Here is a 12,977-nt window from a genome sequence, read left to right on the forward strand (position 1 = left end):
GAGACATCAGGATGCACCGCTCTGCAGAGCTCTCTGTCAAGTGGCACATCTGCAGTGAGTTGCACAAGGCTGCTAACTGTGGAGCAGGAAGGCTGGCTCCTCTGCTCTACTCTGGCTGTCTCCCTCAAAGTGGTGGTGATTTGTCCCACATGCAGCCACAGTCTTTGGTGGCTCCTGGTGCTTTTGCCCAGATTCTGCCCTGTCTCTCATAATGACCACTGAATAATTCTACCTGCCTCGCTGCCTGCTTTCCCAAGATTCAAACTGAATGGATTCATAGGCACCCTGTGGCTGTTGCCACTCTGCCTCTTGTCTGTTTCACACCCTCCCCATCCTCCTGACCCAGTGTGAGTCCAACAGAAAAAGCTCTCCCTGACATTCACCATCCTCCACTGCAAAGTGCTCAGTGGCTGACCCTGTGTGGGCTCTGACTTGGCACAGAGCCTACAGGAATAGTCACAGTGGCAATCACTGACCATGACCTCATGAAGTCCCCTGCTGCCAGATAGATACTCCTCACAAGTGTCACCCTCCCTTAACACTGTCCTTATTTAAAAAGAAGAAGAAGAAGGAGAAGAAGAAGAAGAAGAAGAAGAAGAAGAAGAAGAAGAAGAAGAAGAAGAAGAAGAAGAAGAAGAAGAAGAAGAAGAAGAAGAAGCAGCAGCCAATGACCCAGTTTCTCCAGTATAAGCCTGCCCCTGCCACTACTCTGTGCCCCAGCAGCCTGTGTGTCAGTAGTCCCTGGTCAGGACTGCACTTCAGCTCCTGGCCCCTCCAGCATCACTATCCTCCAAGACTTCCATCACAACACAACCATGTTTACCAGATCTCCCATCCTGATCTGTGCTCCCCAGAATACCCCCACTTTCTCTGTCAATATTTTCACTGTTTGAAATTTCCCCATAACAAACTTGCTAGAAAATGCAAAACTAAAACTCAAACTATAACGTAGCCTTCCAGGGGCTCTTCATCTTCCACGCTGAAAAGCATTTCCCTGGTCTTGTTTCTGATTCCCTACTTAGGAATCCATTGTCGTTCCAGAGCAGATCCCAAACCCCATGTCATTTCATGTGTGTGCAACCCTGTCTTCGTATCTTAAAAAAAAATCGAAAAAGTTCTTTGACCTCATAAGTGGGTTTTTAAAACAAATTAGTGGAATAAGGAACAAAATAAAATACAGTCAGTCATGTCTTAAGTCTCTTAAAGTACTTTTGTTTATTTTTTTATATGTATCATTGCTAAAATAAAATTTCTGAGGCTGGTAGCCTTCTAAAGAAAAGTGCCTTATTTAGACTGACAGTTCCAGAAGTGTCAAGTCTAGGAGCTGCATCAATAGCTGCAACAGCCTGCCTCGTTGCTAACCTGGAAAATCACATGGCTGAAGACAGGGAGTTTGTGGAAGCCTGTGTGCTCTATTCTTATAAGGCCTCCAGAATCCAGTCGCAGGAGTTGTATCCTCATGACCTTTTCTCGCCCATACTACCTCAGAACCAAGACAGCATTGCACATGTGGGGCTTGAGGAGACTCTCAAGTCACATAAACATAAACTACAATGCCTGTGTCACACTATCCATTAGTGCTTCAGAGCCCACAGGGCTTGTGTTCTGGATCTTGCTCTTTGCATCCTCAGTGTTCCTTTCTCATGTTCCTCTCTCTCCTCTGGGTTTCTGGCAGCTGTCAGCAGATGCAGATTCATGCTTTTGCAGAGAATTTTCTGAGTCACTATCCATCATTCTACAGAGAGGCTTGTAGCTGCTCTTATAACCAAGGTCCATTCCTTCACCTGCAGCCTGGAACCCACATTGTCACACTTGGTCATTGTCAAAGCTGAGTCCCTTTGTCGAAGTTTCTTGAAACCTGTGTGGCACTCTGAGAGCCTGTGGAAGCCCGAAGAGAGCATTGGATCGCTGAAACTAGAGTTACAGACTGTTATAAGCCGCCATGTGGGTGCTGGGAATCAATCCTGTGTCCTCTGGAAGAACAGCCAGTGCTCTTAACCAGTCATCTCTCTAGCCCCTAGCTTTACTTTTTGAGCCATGCCACATGGAGCTGCCTATGAACATGGTTCCCTGAGCTTCACCTCCTTAGAGAGGGGCATGGCAGGCCATTAGCAGATGCACTCTCAGGACTGCCGGACAGCGGATAGCACTGAGGCATCCCCTCTCTGTCTTTGGCCCTCTTTTCTGAGGATACTTTTTCTAAACACATTACAGGGTGAGGGCAGCACCCTTAGCGTGACTCCTTGGTGTACCTTCATGAGCACACACTAAGTGCCCAGCTCCCATACCAAGGAAAGAACCACAGTCATAAGACTACAGCTCTTACTTAGCCTCAAGGAACCCTACTTAGTAACAACAACAATGTCTCCCCTGTAGAGTACTGATACCAGTCATGTCTTCACTGCAAACTCTTTTTATTGACTAATTCATGCCATCCTCATGATCGTCCCTTGAGACAAGAGTTTTGAAGGTGAGGAAGTTGAAATTCAGAGTGGTTGCATAATTTGACCAAAGTTATATACTGACAAGGTTTGTTAGTTACTACTGTATTGCTCTTGAAGAGACACCATGATGACTTTTTATAAAAGAAAGCAGTTAATTGGGGGTTTGCTTACAGTTTTAGAGGGCTAATTCATAATTATCATAGCAGGAAGCATACAGACATGGCGCTGGAATCATAGCTGAGAGCCTTACTTCTGATCTGTACTCAGAGAGAAAGAGACAGTGAGCCTGGCGTGGGCTTTTGAAATCTCAGAGTACACACCTCCTCCAACAAGGCCACACCTCCTAACCCTTCCTAAACAGTTCTAGTAACTGGAAACCAAGTGTTCAAATATGAGCCTCATTCAAACCACCATATACACTGAGTGAGTGAGTAAGTGAGTGAGTGAGCGAGCGAGTGAGCTGGAATGTCCTAAAGGTATCACAGGTGGTGCCCTTCAAGTCCCTACTCTGTTACAAGGATTATTGTACAGAGTGGCATTTTCCAGATGTGGAGTAGGGTGCAGCTGTTAGAGAATGGAAGACACTGACCTAGGAACGTCCAAGCATGTGAAGTGGCAAAAGCAGCTTTGGATAATGTGTAACGTAGCAGTGCATGTAGTGACATGTTTATCTGTCCATGTGTGTCATCAGAGTTTAACACCGTGTGCCATGATAGTGGGTGGACAACAGAGGAAACCTCTTGCCAGTACTGAGAGTCATAAAATGAGGGTAAATAGGCACAGCTAGAGAAGTGAGTAGCACGCCCCTTCACAAGTAACTTTGTACTTTTGTTTGCTTGTTTGTTTTTTGGCTTATCAACAAGGTTTCTCTGTGTGGCTGTACTTTTAATAAACTTAAATACATGGCAAATGCTTTTGCTAAATAATATATTTAAAAAGTTATGCCTGCTGGGCGGTGGTGGCGCACGCCTTTAACCCCAGCACTTGGGAGGCAGAGGCGGGCGGATTTCTGAGTTCGAGGCCAGCCTGTTCTACAAAGTGAGTTCCAGGACAGCCAGGATTATACAAAGAAACCCTGTCTCGAAAAAATACACTGACAAAAACAAACAAAAAAAAAGTTACACCTGAGGAAGAATACAGGAGATAGCAGAGTGTGGTGGCACACAGCTTTAGTCCCAGCACTCAGGAGGCAGAGGCAGGTAAGTCTCTGAGTTAGAGGCTAGCCTGGTCTACAGAGAGAGTTCCAGGACAGCCAAGGCCACACAGAGAAACCCTGTCTAGAAAAAATAAAACAAACAGAAACAACAACAATCTAGGAGAAAATACTTAAAAATTTTTAAATGACTAAATTTATTAGTAGACTGACATACGAGGAAGTCTTCTTTTCATAAATCATATTATGTGTTCTTTAATTCTGGATTGATGTGGTCAGCACACACTGGCTTAGTGAAGGCCCAGAGCTGTGAGCTGTAATGTAGATCTTTCTCGGCCTCCGACTTTATCCTGGCCTGGGCTAGACATGGGTGAGCTTTGGGCTTGCTCCTCCCCAGCGCACACTCAGGTTAATACTCTGGATAGTGTTTGTCCTTTGTTCCATGACCATGACGCTGTCCACCGTCATCTGCTCTGTACCGTGACTCCTCTCTTGTCATCATTTCCCACAGTGGCACTAAGGAAGACGGAGACCAGCCATCATCTCTCCCTCGACAGAACCAACATCCCACCTGAGACTTTTCAGAAATCATCACAGTTGACAGAGTTACCCCAAAAGCCACCACTTGGAGAGCTGCCCCCGAAGCCTGTGGAACTGGCCCCTAAGCCCCAAATTGGAGAGTTGCCACCTAAGCCTGGAGAGCTGCCCCCTAAGCCCCAATTAGGTGACCTGCCCCCCAAGCCACAGCTCTCAGACTTACCTCCCAAGCCACAGATGAAGGACCTTCCCCCTAAGCCACAGCTGGGGGATCTGCTGGCAAAGTCCCAGGCTGGTGATGTCTCAGCCAAGGTGCAGCCACCCTCAGAGGTCACACAGAGGTCACACACCGGGGATCTGTCTCCAAATGTGCAGTCCAGAGATGCCATCCAGAAGCAAGCATCTGAAGACTCCAATGACCTCACACCCACGCTGCCAGAGACACCCGTACCACTGCCGAGAAAAATCAATACGGTGGGTGGGAGCCAGTGTCAGGCTCTTCTCGCAAGGCTCCAGCACTTCTTTCGTGGTGCTAGGAACTGGACCCAGGGCTGTATGTGTTCTCTATACTCCATCACTAAGCAGCATCCTCAGACTGCAGTTCCCCAGGGTAGGAGGAGGCTGTATGCTCCACCATAGGAAGAAAGCAGCAGCCCACACTCACTCTCCCACCGACTGAAGCATTGGCAGTGGTGCGGAGCCTGGTGGGACCAGCATTTGGACCCCAGCTGGCAGGCTCTGAGACCTGGCATCAATGCCTGATGTAACTGCCTAGCTAGCAATGTCCTTCCATTCTCTGGGTCTGATTCCTCAAGTCCAGAAAGGGCCTATGTGATACTAGCACAGTGGCCACATAGCATACACTCAGCAATTGTGCCTCTGACTCGAGCACCTCAAGGGTTGAACTCACTCTTCCAGAGGATCAGTCTCTGTCCTTGAATTCTGAGTAGCTTTCTGAATGCGTGTTCCTCACTGTGTCTCCCCACTGGAACCAGAGGGAAAGGCTCTCGGGGTTTAGTAGCCCTCCTGTCATTCCTCTGTCACACAGTCTCACACAGAGATTAAGGGAGAGAACCAAAACTCTTACTACTGTGTGAGCCACCTCTGCTGGGTGATTTTATTATCCCAATGCTGCACTAAAGGTAAAGCGGCCGTCCTCACACAGACCTGAGCCCACTGTTGGCTTGCCGGGCTTCCTGCCTTCCTCAGCACTGTTGACAGCTGCTCTAGTCTTTCTGTTGTGCACAAAACTCCAACTCCTGCTGCCTGCATTAGTGACAGTATTCCACGTAAAACTCCCTATAAGTGGACACACTGCAGGCCCTCTCAGTCTCAGCGCTGAGATGAAAGTCTGCTGCCATGGCTTTACCGATCTTCCAAGCACACGTGTCCCAACCCCTCCCCCCAGGAGCTTAGGAAGGAACCAGGATCATCAGGAAAGCCAGAGAGAAGCCAGGGACAGAGAGGAAAAGACACTTGGCCCAGAACACTTAGAGATAACTTGCTGTTCTTACTGCCAATGATCTAAGTAACTGGGTGCTAAAAGTATTCCTTAGAAGGTGTCAGACTCTGTTTCCATCTTCCTGTCTTCAGAGAACTAGAAGTACAGCCAAAAAGCACTGGTCAGAATCACAAGTGTTTAGACCCAGGCCTTCCCTGGCCTTCCCTGGCCTGACCTGTTTTGCGTGAGGCATTAAGAAATCCATCTGTGTTGCACATTCAACATGCAGAAGCTGCACATGGTGCTTTATGTCACCTCCAAACAATTTTTTTATGGCTTCTGCTGTCATTTCTCTGCAAGCTGATGCTGGGGCAAGCTGGACAGAGGGGAGGCAGATCCCCTCACGCATTTCGAGAACGCTGAGCTGCGGTTGCTACTTGGATTGGTTGCTCTCTGCCAAAGGTTACCTGGTGATGCCAGCCAGAGGAGGAACTGCCATTCCTGGGAATGTACAGTACCCAGGGAGCGAGTCAGTCTTCTACATACACACACACACACACACACACACACAATAATACCCAGGGAAGGTGTCAGTCTTACACACACACACACACACATGTGCAGTGCCTAGGGAGCATGTCAGTTTTTTACACTCAGACAGACAGACACTCAGACACAAGTACAGTACCTAGGGAGCGTGTCAGTTTTCTACACTCAGATAGATAGACAGACAGACACACACACACACACACACACACACACACACACGTGAAAGCCTAAGCTGGGCACAGAGAAATCACCTGGCTGAGTGAGTACCCTGTGAAGAGTGCTGTTCTGTTTATCTGTTCTCTACTCAAACCAGTTCTTCTTTTTTTAATTGCAGGGGAAAAATAAAGTGAGGCGGGTGAAGACCATTTATGACTGCCAGGCAGATAATGACGATGAACTCACATTTATTGAGGGGGAAGTAATCATTGTCACCGGGGAAGAGGACCAGGAGTGGTGGGTATGTACCTGTATTTATATGTCTGACCCTGCGTTTCTCTAGCCACCACGCCTTAGATGGCTGTAGGATCCTGCCTTGCAGGTGTGTGACTCACTCCACGTCACTCTCATCTGCCCCTCTGTCACTAAGTTTATGCTACAAAGAGACCATCTTACCTTGAAAACGCACCAAGAACATTTAGGTTACACTTTCCCCGTGATGTCCTATGGCAGCCAACTTTTTGTGTGTACTTTCTAGTTGTTCAAGAGCGTGGGTCACAGTGCATGGCCCCAGAGCTAATTCCAGGTCAGGCCAGGCTCTAGAGGTGAACTGCTGCTCTCACCTCAGTCACTCTCTGAGCCAGGAGGCAAAAGGCCATGGCCCCATGCAAGCTCAGCCCTTAAGCCAGTCCTCAGATCTTCAGGAAAGAAAGCACAGTGGCTTCCTCACACGCTGTTGGAATGTTAAATGACACAATCACAGTTGTGTCCACAAACACAAGCCTTGTTTCCATTTCTCAACATCAGCATGAATTCTTACCTCCTTCCAAGAGAGGCTCACATCTGTCTGCCAGGAAGTAACCTGCAGATCCTGGTTGGACCAGCAGAACCGGTGACTGCCCAGAAACACACATTCACTTGCTTGCACATGAGTACACATACACCTTCAACTTTCTTTTTCTGGACCTGCAAGAACTTTGTTTTGACTAAAGGAGTTTTCTCAACAGGGGTCGGAATGTTTTTGCTACCCTAGGTCCTTGGACACTGTCAGGACATGGTTGTTTTGTTTTGTTTTAAAGATTTATTATGTATACAGCATCCTGCCTGCATGTGTGCCTGCAGGCCCTGAAGAAGCCACCAGATTTCATTATAGACGGTAGTGAACCACCCATGTGGTTGCTGGGAATTGAACTCAGGACCTCAGGAAGAGCAGCCAGTGCTCTTAACCTCTGAGCCATCTCTCCAGCCTATCAGGACATGTTTTAATGATCAGGACCTGAGATTAGACTATGGATATAAAACAAGTAAAAGTCAGGTATGCCACTGACACTGTACACTGCTTAGGGAATCTCCCCAGTAGAGCACATCCACGGTGCTGAGGCCAGCAACCCTGTGGGTGGGCTTTGCTTAGGTCAGGATGAGCTAGGGATACTCAGACACCCTTCCCTGGCAGAGGATCTTCTCTGGCCAAGCCAAGTCTGTTCCAAGTGTACACTAAAAGGCCAGCTTAGGACAGTGACTCAGAGTCCGTAGCCCCCCAGTGGTATCAGTTACTAGTCCTGGGGACTTGACATAAGCTCATCCTGTCTGTAAACCTGTTTCCTCTGGAGTTGGTAATATCTAGAGCTCTCTTTTTTTTTGGGGGGGGGGGGGGGGCTTGAGACAGGGTTTCTCTGAATAGCCCTGTAGACCAGGCTGGCCTCAAACTCAGAAATCCACCTGCCTCTGCCTCCCAAGTCCTGGCATTAAAGGCATGCGCCATCACTGCCAGGCTCTAGAGCTCACTCATCTTCAGTCTGTTAATGTTACTACACTGATCCAGCAGTGACCATAGTCACTGCTAAGAAACAAGTGACTCCATCTGAGACTCTTGGAAGAAAAAGGAACATTTTTATGACTTCAGAATCATGCCTCAGAAAAATGCTATAAGCCATCAAGACCCCTCGTCCCAGTTAAGAGCTTAAAATCCTAATACTCAGGAAACCTGAGCACAGAACCAACTAAGATTGGTAGGAGAGAGGTAGGCCAGGTCCTACCCCTAACCACATTCCTCCGAGGAGACCTGGAACATGGAGGCCTAGGCACAGCTCTTGAGTCCACACCACACTCTACTACAGGAAGGAAGCAGAAAGCTGGCCTGTCCGGCTTTCTGCCCAGCTCTCTTGTGCAGCCTTCTGTGTGTCCAGTAGGCGTTTGCAGCCAGTGCCCATGCTCTTGCTGTGCTTCCTATGGAGAGCCTACAACAGGATGCTTTTCAGTGCAGTTAACGTTGATCTCGTGGAGGTAATTAGGGAAGTTCTGCAAGTAACCGTGGCGTGCAGGTTATGCTGCAAATGGTAAAACTGCCATCAGCCACTCAGTCTCAGCCCACTGACCACATGTGCAGTAGCCAGAAGGCACAGGGCCCTGCCTGCTGTGTGCACAGTTGTCCTTTTTCATCCTAATCACGCAAGCCTCAAGAGGTACTTTTTTTTTTCAACCAAGTTTTATAAGCAAGAGGTTTGTGAAGGTTTGTCTGGGCTTATCCAGGGGATGACTGCGTGGACCCCTGACTCTTGTGGAAAGTTTCCTCAGTAATTCCATCTCTGCGCAGCACCAAGGGATACCCTGACACCTCCGAAAGGCCCAGGACTTGCTCTTGGTGCTGTTGCTTTGCCACACTGCCTCTTATTATCAAACACTGTATAGTTCACCACAGGGCAGGGCGGATGAGCTTGCTGCCACCCCAGGCCTACAGGCAGATGTGGGGTGGGCTCTCATCCAGTACACCCATCACTGGGTGCTACCTGCCATCTCCTGTCTAACTACTCCTTTCTTCCTACAGATCGGGCATATCGAAGGACAGCCTGAAAGGAAGGGTGTCTTTCCAGTGTCCTTTGTCCACATCCTGTCTGACTAGCAAAAAGCAGAACCTTCTGTCGTCCGTCCACACCCTTAATGCCAGACCGCTGTCTCCATGTAATCTTGTATACAACATGTATATAGCTGCTGTTACAGACCAAGAACTCATGGAAGGGCCACTCAGGAGGGGAATATAGTATGTATTGTAAATATCCTGTGGTCTTCTGCCTTCACCAGTATTAGGGTAACCTCGGGACCTGGTGCGCCTTACCGGTTTGCCAAAGCCATCCTTGGCATCTAGCACTTACATATCTCTGTGCTGTTTTATGAGCAAACAAAAACCAGGAGTATAGGAACTGCTGGCTTTCCAGGTGAGGAGTCTCCAGCAGCCGTTGAAGGGTGCAGTACCGACTCCTAACAATGCAGTATTCTCAACGGCGTTACTGAACGTGCAACATTAGCAGAGGTGGGTTCTGCGCTCCCGGTGGAACGTAAAGTTAGTCCCTGGCCAGCCAGCCTGTAGTTATCTGTGTACACAGTTTACAGCTACAAAAACCTACTTTGGTATTTATTACAGAAAAGTGTTCAGTTAGTCGTGTTATTCCTTCAGCAAATACTCACTGACACAAAACCCTCTGCAGCATTTTCCAGCATATGCAGCCTCGTGCAAGTTTAGATGAGTGGATTTGTACATCTTATGGCGAGTGGCCACCCCTGAGATATTACCTCATTATGCAGAAGTAACATATCCTTCATGACTATTTTGACAAAAGCTTAAAACCATGTCTGATGAAGTCCAACTTTCAGGAACCAAGGACTGCCAGAAACTCTCTGCCTCTACGTTATGCATGCATCTAGACGCTTACCCGAATTCTGCCTTTTATAAAGGAACAAACAGGATGAAGAAGTGAACTGTACAGTTTTAAACTTGATTGCCATTAAAGCAGAAGTTACAAGATTGCAACAATGCTTGTTTCTGGTCACTCATTTGGCCTTTTCCAGAGTGTTTGCACATGGTGTGGACGCAGCACCCCCAGCGGTGTTGAAAAGCGTCTAAGGGGTCAGTTCGACATGATTTTCTTCACTTTGTTCTTGATTAAACCTTTACTATTCAAGTTGGAAAACTTGTAAAGTCAGTCTTTCCGTTTTCTCGTGCAGAATCCAGGTGCTGACCCCACGCTTTTCTTTTTCCCCTCCTCTTCTCTTCCTTAAACTCCAATGCTAGAGTAATTTCATACCCTCAACTTAGCCAGTAAACACGTGCCCTTCAGGTCAGTTTATAACCGAGTTGTGGGACGCTGCTATGAATTGCACTGTGATAAAGCTCTCTGCAAGCCATCTCTGTCTGTCTGTCTGTCTGTCTGTCTGTCTCCGTTGTTGCTTGTGTTTTGCTTTCTTTTGATTCTTTTCCCTCTGCCCATTCAGCACATTGCATCTCCACCTTTGGCTTCAGAGTGAGTTTGGGGAAAGGATGGATGCGGTAGCTGTTTTACTCCTGGGTCCAGGACTGTTGTGATTCTGAGGTGTGCTGTCATGCCATGTCACATTTGGTTAAGTTCATTTTGAGCACAGCACAGAAGACAAATACTCTTAAACAGATAATCTTGGCCATGAATAAAAAACCCACTGATTTCACAGAAGCAGAGTTCCCGCCCCCCCCCCCCCCAAGCCTGTGGGAAGGGCCACAGTGCGCAGTAAACACTCAGTTCTGCCTGAGCGGAGACAGTGAGAACTCTGAATAGCCACCCAAGAAATAACCTTGCAGGACAAACCTGCAAAATGCTCCATCAGCTGCTACTAGGAACCTATCGTAAGCAATCGCTTCCATAGTGTCTGGGTACCCGGGTACCCGGGCATCAAACCCAGGAGCCAAAGGTGCCTGACAGCACACTGGTGTAAGGCCGGCAGCACCCGGCAGCCATGGTTTAGAGGCCGTAATGGCTTCTGGAATGTGGTGGTGGTCATTTTGTTCACACGTCCTTAAGATGCATCGAAGTTGCATTTTGGAGGTCTAGGCTGTCCCCTGATGATTTGAACATAAGCTGGTTTTTTAGATAAGCAAGTTCCATCTCTAAAATGACAAGGAGTTGTTATTCTCTTCTGCTGCCTGCAGGGACTCACACAAATGTATGTTCATCTCTTTCTTTTCTGGTTTTTTGTTTGTTTCCCATCAGGAATTTGAATTTCCTTCACTCCATCGTACTGTGGGACATAGGAAAACTAGGTAGACATTCCTTTGGCAATCTTGTTAAGTTTAAATCTGACCTTGTTCTAGAATGGGGTAAGCCACTATCTACAGTTTTGTACATGACATATTATTTTGAACATATGCAACCTTAAGAAAGAAAGATCAAATTCATTCCTTTTTCCCCCCTCAGAAGGGAAAAATTATGTCTGCAAACAGTGTGTCTTATTTTCCTGTTGGACAGCAATTGTTATTTATTTTTTTATTGCCTACTACTTGGACATGGTATCTAGGAGCCCAGTCATGCCTGCCACTAGTTAAATCCCACGTTCGTACCTGGGAGTTACCACGAAGCATCAGTACACTTTTTATTTCACATGTATTTAATGTGACAGTTTCTCAGTACTGTATGTGTTCATTTCTACTTTTTTAATATTTAAAATTGCTTTTAAATAAACATATTCTCAGTTGATCCCAAGCATCTGACATCAGGCCATTTTGTGAGTTGTCCACTACTTTCTGACTGGGAAAAAAAAAAACAAATGGTGTGGATTTCGGGCAGAGATGGGAAGCACAAGACACTCTTGTCACAGCTCCTGCTAGAGACGTAACAGGGGTGTAGCCTTCCAGGCTCACCCTAGTCCCCTCGCACTCCCACCATGTGTGAAGTTTTCATGAGGTGACAAACAATTGTTCATCCCAGATATGGCACTAAGGGCAAACCAGACAGTGTGAATCCGTGTGTTTTAACTGGGGCTACTTAGAGGTTTCCAGGAGAGGTTTCTCAGGGTCGTGGGCAGCTTATAGTCAGCTACACCGCTAAGAACTCTTCACTCCGGAGGGGAGGCCTTGTAAGCCTTACCTACCTGTTTCTTCCTAGGGAGGAACCTCCTGAGTCCCTCCTCCAGGATGAGTGTAAAGGCTCTCCCATGGTGGTCCTTGCAGGGAGTCTACTGAACATCCAAGGCAACAGAGGAGATTATTTGCATAACTCTAATTTTGTGCCTTTTTCTGTGGCAAGGATCATATGTTAATGTGCTGAGTGCTGCATCCACTGTCTTGCATGGTTGTCACTCCTGATGCAGCCACAACGTTGGGTGGATGAAACAAATGCACTCTACAGTATCTACTGTCCCCTCTATGCGCCCGAGGGTCCTGGAAATGAGGTACAGGGAAAAGTATGCAAGGGTGGAGGTTCATGGCTGGAAAAACCCTGAGTCAGGAGTCCACATGAGGCGTTCTCGCTCTGAGGCCATTCTCGAGATCCCTACAGTCAAGAGGCTTCATGACACGGTTCTAATCAGAGATAACTGGGAGCAGAAGAAAGCTGCATCAGGAAGATGTTGCCAGTTCCTCTTTTGAAAGCTAGTACACTTCCTGTCTGTTCACAAAGCGACACAAACACCATCCACCCAAGGAAAGCAGCTTTGACGGGGAAAGACTGTGATTTCCTATTGGGATCTTTCCGTAAGAGGGGGACAGTGACCTGTACAGTCCAGGATCCAAGGAGAGCCAGCTTATCTTGGGTTAAAATGCCAGTCTCCCATTGGTTGCTTATGGTTTCAATCCCATGACACACCAACTTAGCAGCTGACCTCTAGAGAGCTGCAGCCATATCTAGGGGAATGGTCTAGAAACTGGAGGGTCCCTGGGGTCACCCCTGGCTCTCTG

At 47.5% G+C, this 12,977-nt stretch overlaps 1 protein-coding gene across 6 annotated transcripts in view; it reads left to right on the forward strand.

Annotated features, from left to right (window-relative positions):
* Positions 1 to 10,245, forward strand: part of Asap1 (ArfGAP with SH3 domain, ankyrin repeat and PH domain 1) — a 291,999-nt gene extending 281,754 nt beyond the window's left edge. For all 6 annotated transcript variants that reach the window (XM_029469556.2, XM_029469561.2, XM_021182730.3 and 3 more), the window contains 3 exons: positions 4,109 to 4,608; positions 6,459 to 6,581; positions 9,105 to 10,245. In XM_029469556.2, coding sequence (XP_029325416.1) covers positions 4,109 to 4,608; positions 6,459 to 6,581; positions 9,105 to 9,179 — 698 coding nt within the window. In that variant the 3' untranslated portion in view covers positions 9,180 to 10,245. The remainder of the gene's footprint in view (positions 1 to 4,108; positions 4,609 to 6,458; positions 6,582 to 9,104) is intronic.
* The last annotated feature ends 2,732 nt before the right edge of the window (positions 10,246 to 12,977 follow it).

This window comes from Mus caroli, unplaced genomic scaffold (assembly GCF_978045245.1).
Source record: "Mus caroli unplaced genomic scaffold, Mus_caroli_1 scaffold_16, whole genome shotgun sequence".
NCBI classification, from domain to species: Eukaryota; Metazoa; Chordata; class Mammalia; order Rodentia; family Muridae; genus Mus; species Mus caroli.